This window comes from Mesoplodon bidens (assembly GCF_964165515.1).
Source record: "Mesoplodon bidens genome assembly, chromosome: 11".
Classification (NCBI taxonomy): domain Eukaryota; kingdom Metazoa; phylum Chordata; class Mammalia; order Artiodactyla; family Ziphiidae; genus Mesoplodon; species Mesoplodon bidens.
The window spans coordinates 93,655,935-93,671,771 of NC_138167.1; the positions used below are offsets into that span (position 1 = coordinate 93,655,935).

General features: G+C 37.8%; 1 protein-coding gene across 6 annotated transcripts in view; it reads right to left on the reverse strand.

The window, feature by feature from the left end:
• The window catches only part of TMTC2 (transmembrane O-mannosyltransferase targeting cadherins 2), a 663,780-nt gene that overhangs the window by 338,949 nt on the left and 308,994 nt on the right, over window positions 1–15,837 (reverse strand). For all 6 annotated transcript variants that reach the window (XR_014017153.1, XR_014017154.1, XM_081250397.1 and 3 more), the window contains one exon: window positions 691–772. Coding sequence is in view for 4 of the 6 variants with exons in the window: in XM_081250397.1 (XP_081106523.1) it covers window positions 691–772 (82 nt within the window). In the remaining 2 variants the exon portion in view is untranslated. The remainder of the gene's footprint in view (window positions 1–690; window positions 773–15,837) is intronic.

The window sequence follows — 15,837 nt, forward strand, 5'->3', positions numbered from 1 at the left end:
AATGAAAACATGGTAGAAATCAACACATCTTACCCGACACCAAACCAGCTATATACTTCGCCTCACTGAACACATGACTCACTACTAATGACAGCATGGAGTGTGACCAGAGTTGTTATGTAACTTCATTCCAGACTGATTAAGATAAACCGAGTGAGAGACACATCCTTTACAGCCTTTACAGTTTTTATCCTTGACCCCAATCTCAGGCATTTAGAGAACAGGCTGGGGTAACTCCGTATCTTCCAGAAAGCAAGACTCTGAGGCCAAAATGTAAGCCTCTAAAACTTCAAAATGATACATTCAGTGAGCAATACATTAACATTTAGAATGAAAAGAGAGCTAATATTTTAATTATATACCACGCATCAGGCAAGGAGCAAGATGATTTTCTGACGAGACCTCATTTAAACTCCAAACTGAACTTGCAAAAAAAAAAAAAAAACACACAACTGTGAAAATACCTTGCCCCACTGAAGTCCTATGAAAATTACTAAAAGTAACCATAAGGCATAGCCCTTGTTAACGTGACTGCTTTGAACAAGAAGGCAAGACTATAGCATGAGGCTACATCTACAACAGCAAAGTCAATGTCCTTTCAAAATGTTCTTTGCCAGCACAACCTAAATCTCATATCAACATTCACTGTAAACGTGGGGGACATGGAAAAAAAAACTATCAACCACTCACCATAATGCATGTAACAGTTTCCTTTGGTGGGGTCCAGCTCAATAGCCTTCAAGAAGAATTTTTCAGCCTCACTCTTACGACCCTTGAAAAACAGAGAAAATGGATGATTCAGCAGCGGATCATGAGGGATTCTTCACCTCCTGGGCCCAAATGAAGTAGACTAATGTCTACTTAGTAATCATCATCAAAAAGCAGTGTTTTGTTTTTATCTAAATGAGGATGATCAAAGAGAATATGTTGAGAGAGAAGACTGAGGTCAGAATCCTGGGAAACATCAAGATATAGGAGAGACAGTGAGAGTGAGTTCATTAAAGACGTCAAAGAGAAGAGACCAGGAGAGCAAGAGAAAAGAGGGAAAAAATGGTTTCACGGAAACCAAAAGGATAAGAGAGTTTTCAGGAATGGTGGGAAACATATTTTCATTTTCTATTTTATTTTCTCCCTTTGATCTGTTTCTCTTCATTCATTCATTCATTCATTCATTCTTCCTTATAAGGAATGATGACTATTTTAGCTTTGAGATGGTTTTGTCTTAATGTTCACTTTTATTTATTTATTTATTTATTTAATGTTCACTTTATATAGGAAGGAACTAAGTCACAATTTGTTGACTCGCAAGCAACTACTGCTTATCCTTGCTGCTGTCATTCAGGACTACAATACTGCTAAATCAGGATTGAATCTAAAGCTAGATCTTCTCCCTAGCTACAGTTTTAAGTAAACATTACCATAATCCTCAGAAAAAAAATAAGCAAAAAGTAGGGGCAAAGGCTTATATGCAATAAACTGATTTTTCATGAAATAATATCATAATCCAGGCAGATTCTAAAACTAGACATTCTTTGCTGTGCTATAGCTTCTGCACCAAAATTGACTCCAGAGTAACAAAAAGGGGTGACTCAAGGTAGGAGAACAACCCAAAGAAGACCTTTCCTAAAACACTTCTGTCTCGTCCTGCAAGGTTAAAATGAAGATCTATGCTAACTGGGTGGAAGCAAGGCACAGGGTGGTATTCAGAAGCTGTGGGTCTAGAGTAAAGAGAAACAATCTTATCTGTCTGTTCCTTCTAATTTAAACGCTATCTACCACATAAACTTCAGGTGATGTTTTTCTTTCCCCTTCACATATTTTTTTTAAATCACTTTTAAGGAGATAATTTTTCGAAAGATAGAGGTGTATGGTTAAGCTAATATTCTACATTTCATGCAATTTTGACTCATTTCTCCATATGACTTCTCCTTTTTATTCGTTCATTTAAAAAATTCACTCTGTTGCCCTCTTTCATTTTACTAATGCTACTCCAGTCAATAACTCCTCTTTAATTCACAAGGCTTGTCAAATTTCCAATAATTAAAAATTTAAAATCTCTTGAGATATTTCTCACAGCACTTTAAGTTCAAAGGAAAGCACAGGCAAAATACTTGCTACACATATCACACTTTGATGAAGTTAGTAAGAATTAGCAAGAATCTTACCCAGTTAGGATTCACTGAATGATCATGCAGTTAAGAGCACAGATGCCAGGAGGCCAAGCAGCTCTCACACTTATGTAGCTATGTGAACCTTGGAAAATAATTTCATCTCCTAGTTATAATTTTCTCTGTTACAAAAAAGAGGGCAGGTGGAGAACAGAGGATTTTTTGGGCAATGAAACTATTCTGCATGATACTGTAATGGCAGATACATGTCATTATACATTTTTCAAAACCCATAGAATATACAACACAAAGAGTGAACCCTTATGTAAACTGTGGCCTTTAATTAATAATAATGTGTCAGTATTGGCTTATTAATTGTAACATGTACAACATGAGCTCAAGTTGATACAACCAGAGAAGCTGTATAGAAGGGTGGGAGAGTATATGCCATTTCTGTACCTTCTGCTCAATATTTTTTTTGTAAACCTAAAACTGCTCTAAAAATAAAGTCTATTATTTTTTAATGAGGATAATAAAATCTATTTCATAAGATTACTGAATTATGTGAAAGGATACACATGAAGTAGCTATTACAGTACATAGGCATATTCTGAGTTTATAATAAATGTTAACTATTATTTATATGTAGATATATATATACATATACATATATAATATGCAACAGAATGCAGAGTTCTGAATGACAAAGAATAAGTTTTATTATATACACAGCCTCAAAACACACGGTTAGCCTTTAAATCACCACTGGAAAATAATGTACAAAGAACTTCCAGAAGATGATAAAAGAAAGATGCAAAATGAAAACTATCATTGGTAAAGAGTCTGTACAAATGTTATATGCAAAAATATAAAAGGGTCTGTGAACTTTCTTCCACTTAAGTTTTTAGGACAGAAGAGAAGAAAGTGGCTCATTTATCAATGTCACAGTAAACAGCGTAGTAAAATTCTTATGTGTAGTCCACTGGCAAAGCAATAGTATATAGCTTTAAAAAACAAATCAGGACTCAAAGGCCAGTAGTCTCAGGTTACTCAAATGAACCAGGTTATTAAAGACAATGAGTCCCACCACCTCCTAGATACAAAACAAATACATCAAAGGCCAGAACATTCTTTTTTGGGGGAAGTATCAAACCATCATGCAAAGACCCATTTTTCTACTTTGACCACTATTTGGTCAAGTGCCAAATTATGAGGAAAATAAAATTCTCAGGACACTATAATTCAAGCAGATGCATAAGCCAACCAAACACACACATTGCTGGGTCCTAGGAAGGGTGGTAAGGAGGTCACACTGTGTTTAACCAGGTTTACTCTGTTCACTATTATCGTTATAGAGGGGTAGGTAGCAGTTAAGAAAGTGGAGAAGAAGAAAAACATGTCTCAGCAGGTTTTTCTTGGAGTCTTTCAGATTATGTCAGCGTTTTCTACAAGCAAGCATTATGGAGTAGCCTCTGGTTAAATCAACTTCTCACATCAAATATTGTTATTCATTTTATATATTGGTTGAGATGTTTGGACACAAGTGGTGGTTGAGAAAACCAAGAAAAAGGGACTGTGGTCAGCTGTGACAAATAAGGCAAATGTGAGTGGAGAGGCTCGGTTTCCACTGTCAGGTCTATGACTTATTTGCGTGTTCACTTGTTTTTGTAGGTTAAAAAACTTGTATCGAATACCTTGTGCTGTTCTAAGTACTGGGGATATAACCATATAACTGAACAACACAGACTGCTCGCTTGCAAGTGCTACTTGCAGGAGGCACACAGCAAACGAATAACCCAATAAGCAAGGGGATCAGTCACAGAGCACTGAGGGCTAACAATGAATTTCTTCAATTCTCCTTGAGAGAACCGGCCCAGAGCCAGACTAGCCTGTGTTTGAATCTTGCTGCCTCTACTTATTTAGCTGACTCTGAGTCTCTTTTTCCTCATTTGGAAAAATGAACATAATACCAATTTTGAGGGGTTGCTAAAATCATAAGTCAAAGGGAAATAACTAGCTTTGGACCTGGCACAGAAAGCTCTGACACTTTGATTTTTCTTCCATCTCCTCAAAAAAATTTTATTCTTTCCACATTGAATGCCACTGTCTGGTTCCCAACTACCAAAATTCAAAAATCCTTTGCAGAATTTTATGTCATGGTAGAAACTAAATTTCACGATTTTCCTATAAAATGTCTCTCACTCACAATACTTCCCCATCCCCCAATAAAAGGCTCTTCCGGCTCACATCTTTTTTTTTAATATTCTTTTTTTTTTTAAATAAATTTATTTATTTATTTTATTTTGGGGTCTTCGTGGCTGCACGCAGGCCTTCTTTAGTTGCACTGAGGGGGGCTACTTTGTTGCGGTGCAGGGGCTTCTCACTGTGGTGGCTTCTCTTGTTGCGGGGCACTGGGTCTAGGTGCACGGGCTTCAGTAGTTGTGGCACGCAGGCTCAGTAATTGTGGCTCGTGGGCTCTAGAGCGCAGGCTCAGTAGCTGTGGCGCACAGGCTTAGTTGCTCCGTGGCATGTGGGATCTTCCTGGACCAGGGCTCGAAGCTGTGTCCCCTGCATTGGCAGGCGGATTCTTAACCTCTGCACCACCAGGGAAGCCTCTGGCTCACATCTTGAATGCTACAATAGATTTCAGATTTCCTGACTCACTGAACTTCATTTTACCAGCTTAATAATACTTAAACAGAACTGTTTTCATGTTATGCCATTGCTCAAAAATATTTTAATAGCACCCTGTTTCCATTCATTTTATTTAATAACCAGTCTAATTTTCAAAATATTTCACAATCTAGTTCAAATCTTCTTGGATAAATTCCTGTACCTTATCAGGCCAATTTCCTTATGTACCTTAACTGTAGCTCCTATGTTCTTCCTTAATTATTTCTTCTGGTCTGTAATGTTATTCTTTTTTTTTTTCATTCATTCATATATATTTTATGTTTCAAGCCTTGGTTGAAATCCCACTTTTTTATAAAGCCCTCTGTGATGGCTCCAACTCCCAGTAATTTCCCTTTTCTTTTAATTGTGCTTATGTGATTATTTTTTTTAGAGTCATCACTATCACACTGGAGTCACACAACTTGAACCCTAAAATACTAGATCAAGGGCTTTCATTATAAACTAAGGTGGTTGGCAAGTAGAATTTCAAATTTGAAAACTGTAATTCTCGGAAAGTATTTACAGTTTGTATATAACAATTTGGTGTATTCACACGGGAGTCAGTTAAAAGAGCAAAAACCCAGTACGCAGAAGCAAAGAGCAACTGACAATGGAAAAGATTAGAAAGTCAATATCAAACAGACCTATAGGAATACTTGGCAAATACTTTAGAAATTTTACCATCAGAACTTGGAACAATTCTAGATTAGACATTCTCTGCAGTTAGCATATTAGTGCTGATATGAAGAATTAACTGGTTGGATCTGAAGCAGCATAAATGACTATGGGATGAAGGGAAAGAGCTAGAAAGATGAGAAAAGAGGAGAACTGAATGGAACCAGTGCAGAGACATATTCCTGGCAAGGGGTGCATGAGTAACTAGGGGGTTAGGGATTTGAGATTATCAATATACTTATCCTTATATTCATATAATATTTGTAGCACTCTACTGAATATTAAAAACAGATTCAAGAGTAATATCATTTAAACTCATGAAAAAAAGCATCCTCAATCAGGACTAGGCTTGGTCAGGTCCTCTTCTGACTGGCAGCAATAAAATATACACATGTAAGATAAATATTCAGTAAAGTTTAGATAGCCTGTTCCACAGCATAAGATTAGTTTTCAGCACATTTATTTTGTTTTCTAATTAAACTGGATGCTACTGTCCCTGTTCAGAAAGAGGTGCCCACCTGAGTGGGTATACAAGGCAAACAGTTTCTCTTCTGAGGGCTGATCAACGTTTTTTCCAACTATGAAGTGATGAAATATAAAACTAGATACTTATATATTTATACACACACACACACACACACACACCAAACCTGGAGCTCCTACTTAAGGAAGCACTCGGGAATATTAAACATGAGAAAATGTTATACTATTAATGGCTTCAGCTTGAATTGTCTTATTTTTAAAAGTCAACCATATACCAAATTTTGTACTTATTTTTGGTAACAAATCACTCATTATAGGTACCACCCTACACACAGTATGTTTTGAGGCCACAGCTCAGAACTGCTATTTTATTGAATGACCTAAAAACATCAAGACTTTGCATTGTTGCATTGCATTATAAATATATAATATAATATAATTAGTGTATTAATCTTGTTCCCTAAACTAGATTACTCCCATAAGACTTTACTTTTTCATCTATAGCCATCCAAGTGTTCTATAAATATAATTACCAGTCAACAAATGAACAGGCTACCACTATTTTCTTGTATACAACTTAATAGCATATAGTTACTCCTTAGTCATTTAGTTCACATGGTTACATGTTTTCGGTAAACTACAGAGCTATGAATAAAGCAGTGATTTCTACACTTTACTTCTGGAAACTGTCACATGAACCAAGGTCTATAAAACTATAAAAAGTGTTCCTCAGAACTAGCCTGATTCTCAACCAAATATTTATATCCTAATAAGGGACTACCTGTGTCTTCAGCATTGGTAGGAACACCAGTTAGAATAATATAAAGAACAAACCAGAGGATTTCCCTTAGGTGGCCCTACTCATATTTAGAGGCTGCTGTAAGTTTAGTGTAAAGAGTCTCCTTCTGCAGTTGTGTATCCAGCAGTCACTCCCATACATTTAGTGTCTACTTTGAGGGCAAGTCTGACAATGGTGAATGCCAGTCATTTTTCACAATCAATGAAAATCACATCTTCATTTCACATTCAAGAGTGTATCTACACAGATAAGAAATAAAAAAGGGAAGCAGCCAATAAAATGGGTCCAAAAGCTTATATGTAGTTTGGTAAATGTGTTGTTTACAGCTGCATTATAGTTTAATGAGTACAAAAGGAAAAGCAATCAAATAGCCTTGAAAAATTAATTTGTAAAGGCCACCATTTACAAATAGAAGTGTTGTTTCATGGTCTATCTTAACATCACAGTGTTTGTATGCGAAGTGTCTTCAGGATAAAAAAGGTTTTCCTCATCACAAGAAAAATATCATTAAAAAAAATCTAACAGTTGAACTAATTCTTACTAATCAAGATGATTTACATCAAACCATGTAGTTCTAAAGTCCCTCCAAGTCATTATATATAATCAGCCAGAGATCACCTTAGAGGCAAAGTGAAGGGATGGGGCAGTGGTAACTTTCATGATGAAATACTTTACTTATTAAGCCTCCAGATTTAGGTGAACCATTAAGCCTCCCAGATTTAGGTGAACCATTAAGCCTCCAGATTTAGGTGAACCATTAAGCCTCCCAGATTTAGGTGAACTTTTGGAAGGGGAGGAGGCCACAAAACTGGCTGAAATGAAATGGCGGACCAAGTGGGATGAAAGACTTCAGTAGACTGAATTTCCCTCAAAGAAGTTAAAGTGGATCATCCACATGCAGCTGGGGCTCTGGCTCGAATGTCAGACATGTTACATGAGCAATAGGCACAAATAAGCAGTTTGCAAATACCAAAAAATAATGTTCAATATCCCTGTGAAAACATATTAAACTTACTCAATATTCAGTTTACCTAAAAGGTAAATTAATACATTGAGATGTTATTGATCATCTATCAGTGAAGTTGCCCCAATATTATAGAACTCAGTATTCCTGAGGGTTCATAAAAACCAGCACTCAGCTAACACATAGCTAAAATATAGTAAAACATAATAAGATCTTCTTGGGAGCAATTTGATATGCATCAAAGCTCTTAAGTCATAGGTATATCTTGGCCAAACAGTTCTATCTCTAGGCATTTGTCCTAAGGAAATATCTGTAAATACCGAGAGGTAGCTATTTATTTTCACTGCAGTATTGTTTATACAAATTCAGTGTCTATCAGCATAGACTTGGTTGACCAAATGTCATTTCAATGAAATATTATGTATCTACTAAAATGATTTTGTAGAAATTATTGAAACTACAAGAGATTTCCATGATCTGTTGCTAAATGAAATAAGCACGTTTTAAGTTTCTGTTTATGTCCTAATTACATTTAAAAAACAAAAAGAATATTTTAAAAAGGAGGCTAGCACTACCTGTATCACTGGCTCATTTTACTGCAGGATTTCAAAGGTGAATGAGAGGGTTGGTCCTTTGGTATTTCAAGACTGACAGGGAGGGAAGTACACTTCTAGATTAGACTGTTAAAAAATAGTGCTGTGTTAGTGTCAAACTAAGTGTCCTGAGAACACAGAACAACTTAGTCCACTGAAAAGGGAAAGAGAATGCTTCAGAGATGTGACTTTCACTCCACAGAAATGGATTAAGCTCCTGCTATGTAACAGGCTGTATTCCAGATCCTGGTAATCAAGACGAAGTTCCTGCCCTTTCGCAGTTCACATTCTGGTGGTGAAATGATAGTTCACACATGAGCAGGTGACACTGTCTAAAGCAGTTGGTACAAAAAAAATAATAACACAGGCTAAGGGAAGAGAGTAACACACACTGGGGTGGGATGATGTCTGATAAAGTGGTCAAGAAAGGCCTCTGGTAACACTGGAGAAGTGACCTAAGTAAAGGGAGCGAGTGAACCATGCAAAGATCTGGCATGTTTGGAATTTTAGGGACTAACAAGAAAACCAATATGGCGGCAGGGGAGTAAATGCCGCAAAGAATCACAGGAAATGAGTGTGAGAGACACGAGCGACCAGACTGTGTAGAGCAAAGTAGGCACTGTGGGGAGTTTGGAATTAGTTTTTCTTTTTTGGTAGTAAAAAAAAAATCACAGTTTCAACATCGGATGCCACATGTTGCTTTGACTCATATCACTTCCTTGGTGTTAACTAGCAAAGCATCAAACAGCCTCTGGGAACTGCACAAGATATGGAACACTTCATCAGTGTGTGTCATCCTTGCGTGGGGGCCATGCTAATCCTCTCTGTGTCATTTCAGTTTTAGTGTACATGCTGCTGAGGCAAGCCCTGGAATTTCTTTTGACTAGGAAGGAACACGACAAAGGATTTTAAATAGAGGTACAACATGATCTCACATATTTTTACGAAAACACTGGAGATCTTGGCTGGAAAACTGACTGTAGGGGGCACAGAAAACAGGGAGACCACGTAGGAGGTTATTAATACTCCATGGCTAAGACTAGGGTGAAAGAAGTGGAAACAGTGAGATGTGGTTATATTTGGAATATCTTGCAGATAGGTGACTGATGGATTGGGTACGCTCTGTTTGATTGAAATGCTAGGGCAGGAGAGTATGGAGGACTAATTTAGAAAGACTGGCCAGAAAGGAGGTCACAGACCAAGCCTTGGCAAGAACACCAGATATCTAGTACCTTCCCTGAGAAGAAAGTAAAAGAAAACTTGGAAGAATGCCAAGAGGAAAGCAAAAAAAAGGGCAAAAACAGAAACAAAAAACTCTTCTATTTCAATCATGTTTTCAATAAAAGAGAAGAAAAAGATTTTAAATAACTACTGAAAATAAGTAGCTTGCTTTCCATAAATATTTAAAATATCTGATTAATAAAAGTAAATTCTATGTTGCTTTCTACACAGCTTTGACATTAGGAGTTAAAAGTTAGATTTTAAGGTATAAATACAAATAGCTAATTTCTGAAACATTATATAACTGAAGGTGTTTAACTTACTCAGATTTCTTGTTATATAACAAGTTTTTACTTCCTTTCTACATCTGTTCACTTGTATATTTTCCCTTCAAGCTTAAAGAGGTCATCCACACACACTGTAATAACATTTCACTGGAAGGTAATTAATTTGATAGGTTACAACCACATCTTAAGCTCCATCTGGGCAAATTGCTTAGGCTGTTACATTGCATTGCTATACTAAAGTCAAAGTCAAGTTAAAGCCAACATCTTACTACAACTCTTCTCCATCCATAATATCAATTTATGAGAAGAGAATTCAGATATTTTATTAAAATGTCTAAGGAAGTTGCGGTGAAGTAAGTAGGAATTTTGTTTGGATCAAATGTATAATTAAATTTCAGATAAATGTATCCTAAAATTTACTTTAAAATTATGTAACTCATTTTTAAATATCAAAATCAGCTATTTTTAGACTTCAGAATAATACACAGAATTTATCTTTGACTCACCAATTAAATAGAAAAATATCTGTTTGTAATTAAAATAATGAACTTTTAGCAGTTCATTAAATTTATTCGTTGATTTCCTTAATCCAACAAATATTTATTGGGAACTGTGTTGAGCACTAGTATGAAAATGGTGAATAAGGACATAACCCTTGCCCTCATGAAGAGTCCAAAACTGTAGCTGTTAGGAGTACAACACAAATAAGGGCTGTACATTTCACTTAGAACTAGTTGAAGCATTCAGGAAAGGTTTCCAAAAGAACTCCTGCTTGCTCTAACAATCTGAGAGCTGTGTATGATTAACTAGTTGTATGATCTAGTTGCAGGGTAGACGAAAGTATCTGAAGTAGAGACACAGCAAGGGTAAAATCTCTGTAGCAAAAACACTGCATGAGCCCAGGGTGAGGGAGACAGAGACCAGGAGTAGAGGTGGGCCATGCGACAAGGTCGGAGGGGTAGAGCCCGCCTGGCGAACAGATTACATGAAGGAATCTGTCCTTATCTGTTTTGTCAATATCGCTCTGAGGGTTGTGTGGATCACGGTTGTAATGGGAATGGAAGGGGTGCGGGCAGGTTAATCCAGGCTTTTAAAAGAGAGTGATGGGGCTGATAATGGAGATGAAGATTAGTGGACTGACAGGAGGGATATTTAGGTAATAGGGATAGGATTACATGATGGATAGGAGAGGGATGGGGTGTGAGACAGAGGTCACAAAGATGACCTCTAGGTTTCTGATTCTGAAACGGAGACAAAGCCGGTAAATAATAGAAAAAGAAAGACCAGATTAAGGGGGGAAGATCATGAGCTCAATTTTGAGAACTGTAGAGACTGAGGTACCTTTGAGACATCTGAGCTGTCAAAGATGTGGTTTGTTAGGCTGACTCAAGAGGCCTGAGGTAAGGTAAAACAGTATTTCAAGAAGATAGAAGTAGTCAATTATGTCAATTGTTGAAAATATCCAGTGGATTTAATGACACAGAGATCATTGGTAAGCTCACTAAGGTGTATTTCTATGGCATAATAGGTCTTAAAGCCAGAAGGAGTCGGGGGGAATTTGGGGAGTGAAGCAAGGAAGTGGATACCCTCAGTCAATAGTCTGGCTCTGAAGGGGAGGGAAAGTGACCATGTCAGCAGAAGGGAATGAGACATATTGAGTGTTTTGAAAAAGAAAACAGAAAGTCAAAACATAAATCACAACTGGGCATAAAAATTAATGTGTAGGGCTTTTTTTCCCCCTTAGTTTAATTGAAAATTAGAAGAGAAAACCTCAAAATTCCATTTCTAGGGTTCTTAGGTAACTTTCCAATTTGGTCATGGCCAAACTTAAACCAGTCCAGAATTCTTTAAACTGTGTCATTTCCTCCTGGGTGCCCTAACAGCACTTGATTCCTGCTTTTGTTGTGACACTTACCATATGTACTCTAGTTACCACTTGTAATCTCTTCTAATTGTAAACCAGTTTAGGGGAATTGTTTAGTCAACACTTCGCTAAGGGCCAGATGCATAGTAGGTGGTCATAAATGCATGAAAACATTAAATATCTTGGAAAAGCAAACACTCAAAACGCACTTCATAAATGCATGCTCTCGTTGGGAAGTCCTGTTGCCTTAATGAGGGCGTAGGTTTCAGTGGGTAAATCTGATTACATCATAAGGCCCGAGTGATACCCAGAATGTCACCCCTGGCACTGTTGTCAACATCTCCTCTATACAAGGGGTAAAAAAGAAGCCACAATTTTTATCAGCCTTCTGTGGTCCATAAGACGGCACCACAAGTTCGTAGAAAATAGTTTCCAATAGGAAACTTTAGATGGATAAAGTGGTCCACGTGATCACCATTTAGGGAATTAGTGCCATTGGAAAGCCCCTGAATCTCAGCTATTAGCAACAGCTCCAACCATTTTCTTGCACTGTTTGTGCAAATGGGTGCTTCTTGCTTGTCATGAGAACTTGCTGGATCACTCCAGCCCAAACTGCCTAGCAACAGCCTGGAAAGCGGCTATGCTGATTGGTCCCCACAGAGCTGGCTTTGGCTCACGGAGCTCAGGGCTGACACTCGGGCTGCAGAAGTTTAAACCCCATGGGGATAGTCAGGAAAGCTGCGCTGTGAGAGTGGAAAAGCAGGAGCCCCAGCAACAGCTGCTTTGCAGCTGGGTCACAAAGGAGAGCAAGCAATCCCTCGACACCATAAAAGGTAGCGGATGATGGGAAGGCAATCTCTGTGCCTCCATTTGTCACTGGCAGGGTGCCACTGGCTCTCAAATCCAAATGCTCTCACAAGAGGATAAAGCCAGATGTAAATAATTCCCTAAATTTATACTTTTTTTTTTTTGGTAGAAATCTTCAGCAGTAAAGGACATAGAGGATTATTTAATTTATTTAGACTCAAAATTCTTTGATGATTGAACCAGGGTGCTGAATAAAGCAATGGATTCAGTCACAGAAACCTGAGTTCTAATTTGGTTCTGATACCAAGAAGGTGAACCACCAGAGAAAACCCCTAATTTGGATAGGTTTCATTTTTCTCCTTTGCCAATCAAAGGACCTAGGTTAACTGAACTCTACTGGTTACAATTCTCAGTTTAAAAAATGGAATTCAATTCAGGGAACTCATCATTGGTTAAAAATTCAGATTAAAGGAGAGTTAAGCTCTTAATTCATGTCATACTCCTTTGCCTCCATTGCCTTCCAACCCATGACAGAGAAAAGGCATTGGTTTTCCCCCAGATCCAGCCAGCCGACACTGAGATTGGGGATAGTAGCTGAGACCTAAAATCAATTGTAGTTTACTGTACTAACAAATGAAACTAAATGGAGTTGGAATAAATGATCCATTTATCTTCTTCTGGAAGGACTTTCAAGGTAAAGATGCCTATCAAAGGCAGAATGTCCTAGAAAGGTTCTTACGCCAATTAGACCACATACATATTGAATGTGTATACTGTGCTTCTGGTTTTGGAAGTAATTCTTGGAAGTAATTCTGGTTTGCCTGAAACTATTCTATGTCCACTGTTCCAGTGGAAAAATAACAGCACCCCCTTCCTGGTTTGAACAAATATTCTGTAGTTGCCCTAATTCTTGTTTCCCTCTCACAAGTATTCACCTAAATCAGATGAGTCCAACAATGGCTCTGTGATGCTGAGATGTCCCAGCAGATGAAACCAGGAGCCTCCATTAGCAGCATCGGTGAGATCTCAGCTTTCTATCCCCGCCCCACTCCTAACAAAGAAGGCATGAACAAAGACATCCTTTCACAGCACAAGACCACGTGATCTTTGTCAAGAGTAATGAAATTTCCATTCATCTCTGCTTCCGCAAAACAGATTTTTCTGGGTGTCTGTTGTCCTAGCACATTGCAATTTTACTTTGTCTTTACAGGTTATATGATAAGAACAGAAACATTATAAAAGCAGCTTACTATGTGCCAGGCGCTGTTCCAAGAGCTTTCTCTGTATCGTCACATTAAATCCTCATATTACACCTGAGATATTATTATTATCCACTTTACAGAATAAGAAACTGAGGGACAGAGGGGTTTTAAGTACCTTGCCCAAGGTACAGAAGCTTGATTTGGCAGAGCTGGGGTTCAAACAGAGACCATCTGGCTTCACAGTTTGTGGTATTGCATTATCGACTTGGTTCAGAAGTTTACTACCAGGAATCATTACGTTATTTAAAGATGAGCTTTATGGAGTAGGTCCACCTATACATTCATGCACCCACCCATCCATCCCTCATCACGTATTCAGAGGGTATGTCAGGCACTGGATAATGAAAGGACTCCTGCTCTTTAGACTGAATAATATGATAACTCTGGAAGTGGGCATTTATCAATTGGAAGATCATACTCGAAAGGGCTCTCGTTAGACATATGCATCCTACATAAGGAGAAAACAGAGACCAAGGCATCTATTGTGCCTGAGTGAGTTTGGGGAGGTCTCATAAAAGAGGTGGCATACTTCAGCTGGCTCACAGATGGAGGAAAAGTTGGCCAAGCATCAAGACAACAGACTACCTGCTAAGTCCAAGGGCTGGTGACTTACAAGTTCTCTTTACAAGATCCAAATTAAGAATATTGCTTAAAAAGTCAGTCTAATGGAGAAAATGTTCCTTGTTTTAACAACATTAAAAGGCCTTGTAGCTTACAAAGGTTCATTTGATATCAACCAACTCAAAACACATCTATTTGAGAAAATAAGGTTATTTAACAACTCCAGTTACCAAATTTCTACTTTCTGTCAGTCTAATGATTCTTGAGCCACCTTCTGTGAATAATAATTATCTGTGACTTACAAAGAAAGAAAAACCTATTGAACACAGCATTGTTTAGTGTGCAATCCTCATTCACTTTAATTTCTAGAGTGTGAAGTGACCAGAGGTAGTACATATACAATAACAGGAAACTTTAATCTAGGCAAAAACGGGAAAAATATACACACACACAAACACACACAGCAAATGGTCAGAGGCTGGCACATTACCAGCAGAACAAGCTTGTATGTATAAATACATATGACAAGCATATCGCCGAACTGGATCTTTCCCAAGTCCTAGCAGAATAGTGTGCAAGTAAGAAGCATACACACTTGGGTTTTGGCATTATCATAGAATAAGATTCTCTCTTTCTCTTTCATACAGTAAGAGAAAATGCATAATGTCACAAGAAGATGTGGGTCACTAACAGGAAAAAATCGAGTACAGAGGTGACATGGAGATGGAAAATAGAAAGTCTGAACTTCTCTGCCTCTAGATAGAAAATTTAATAGTGGTTCAGCTCAGGGCTAAATTATCACTGTCAACATCTCAGACCCTCTTTACCTTGGTAGGAAATATGTGCCATGAAGGCTGCATAGAACTCATTAGACATCAACCTCCCAAATTGTCTTCATCACAGTCTGCTGTGTAATTGACACCTGAGTCGACAGGTTTATCTGTGAGATTCAAGAGGGGCTGAATTGACACTCCCAATCACAAGAGCATCTTTAAAAGCCATGCGGAAGTCTACAGGAAGGTGGTGGAACACTCCTTGCATGACTGCTGTAAATACAAAGCAGCCTTTGGAAGAAACATATTGACCTATTCAACTTCTAAAAATGGAATACATGTGCACGTTGGGGTATATGGTCCCATGCCATGAAAAACACAAACATGGCACTTTGAAGACTTGGGGGAAAATATAAGCTATTAAATTACTAAATAATTTAAAGTGGTATTAATTTTTAAATAAGCATAGATATGTTATAAAAAGAGAAGCATCAGCATAGAGGAAAGATTGCAGGCTTAGGAATCAGATAGGCCTGAGTTTGATCATCTCCTCAAGAACGATCCCTAAAATAGTTGGGCTACTTGGCAAATTGTTTAATGTCTCCAGAAATTCAGCACCTTACAGAGATAAGATGATACCTCCTGATAAGGTTTATAACTGAGACAGTACACGTTAAGCTTTTACAACAGCGCATGGTATATAATAAGTGCTCAACAAATGTTAACTGTCATGATGACTGTGCAATAGGAACAGCAGTAGCTCTCAT